At 59.8% G+C, this 1,581-nt stretch overlaps 1 protein-coding gene across 1 annotated transcript in view; it reads right to left on the reverse strand.

The window, feature by feature from the left end:
• Positions 1–1,415, reverse strand: part of ZNF358 (zinc finger protein 358) — a 2,146-nt gene extending 731 nt beyond the window's left edge. The window contains 3 exon segments of the mRNA XM_077745736.1: positions 9–487; positions 726–831; positions 1,391–1,415. Of these exon segments, the coding sequence (XP_077601862.1) occupies positions 9–487; positions 726–798 (552 nt within the window). The 5' untranslated portion in view covers positions 799–831; positions 1,391–1,415.
• Positions 1,416–1,581: the final 166 nt, after the last annotated feature.

The raw sequence follows: 1,581 nt of genomic DNA on the forward strand, positions 1-1,581 counted from the left end.
GCCAGCACTGCGGGGCTGGCGGCCAGGACCTCGGGGGTGGCAGTGAGGCTGGATGAGAGGGGGTCCAGGTCTGGGGCTTCGGTGGGGCTGAGGGTGTCGTTGTTCGGGTCAAGAACCAGGGGGACGGGGCCGATGACATCTGGATCCAGGTCGAAACTTGAAGACATGGGGTCGAGATCTTGGGGATCGGGGTCACGGGTCCCCGAGATGGAGCTCGGAGCTTCGGCATCGGGGTCCAGATCCTCCGAGACGGGCTCCAGGTCTTCATAGCTGGGGTCCACATCTTCAGAGACAGTGTTGAGGTCTTCTGGCTCGGGCTCTGGGTCTTCACAGACTGGGTCCGGCTCTTCAGGGTTGGGGTCCAGGTCCTCGGAGTCGGAGTCAAGCTCTTCATAAACGGGCCTCGGGCCTTTGTGGCCTGGGTTCCTGACCAGGACCGAGCGCCGCATCCCTGGTGTGGAGGTGCTGGCTGCTTCTACGGCGGAATCTGTAGGGTGAAGACAGAGGGTGGGTGGACGTAGGTTCTGGAGAACATGGGGATCTCTTCTGGGGTCTGGGCAGGGAAGGGGGGGCCGTGCCCCAGAATCCATTCCTGAGTGCACACATGGATCCGTCTCTTGTCTCAGACTGCGGGGACACTTGTGGTGAGCCCCATCCAGGGCAGGGAGAAGAGGGACCCTGGTGTGACATGTGGGGGGGCGGGGCTTCCCTCCTCAGCACCACACCTGGATGGAAGTCATGGGACCCAGCACTAGAGGTCTCCAGTACCCAGTTCCAGGGCTCTGCCCCTCTCTCCATCTTGGGCTCCTCCTCCCGTGGGAAGCTTGGGTCCTGTGGAGGAGAGAGAGTCCACGGTTCCTACCGCCTTGACTGGGCTCTCCTCATGGGAAAGAGAGAGAAGTCCCTGGGTTCCTGTGCTTGCTTCCGAGTACATGGACTGACTCCCAGTTCCATAGTTGGGGCTGGCATATTTGGGGGTTCCTAGGAGGGAAGGCAACCTCGGGCTTGCCTCGTAGAGAGGAAGCATCGTGATCTCAGAAGCTTATATCTGGGGGATGAGTTGGGGGCAAACAACAGCTGGCACTCATCTTGGGTCACTGGGGGAGGGCAGGGGCGCCTCTGGCTTGCCTGCTGGGGAGGAGACGACCTGTGTGCCGGACCTCACGGTTCCGGGATGGGAATAACTGTCAAGACACTTGTGTACCCGGATGCCAAGTTCCTAAAGCTAGAGAGGGTGGGGGAAATGCTGTGGGACCCACTGGGACACAGGGAGACCATGGACCCTACAGCCAGGAGAGCAGCGTCCGCTGTTGGTATACCTGTCTGTCCAACTGGATAGAAATCCTGAATTCTAACCCCTAGCTGGGGCGGGAGGGAACAAAAATAATACCTGGGGCTCCTCTTGGGTTACTGGGGGGCTCTTGGGTCATCTCCTAGAAAAGGGGGGTTCCTGAGTAACTGAGCCGATGGCTGAGATGGCCATGGGTGTCAGGACACTTTTATCTCCTCCTGGAGAAAAGATCCTGGATTCCAGCCCCATGCCTGGAGGTTGGGAGCAAGGGGAAGAAACAATAGCTGGAC

Source organism: Crocuta crocuta, unplaced genomic scaffold (assembly GCF_008692635.1).
Source record: "Crocuta crocuta isolate KB4526 unplaced genomic scaffold, BGI_CrCroc_1.0 scaffold650, whole genome shotgun sequence".
NCBI classification, from domain to species: Eukaryota; Metazoa; Chordata; class Mammalia; order Carnivora; family Hyaenidae; genus Crocuta; species Crocuta crocuta.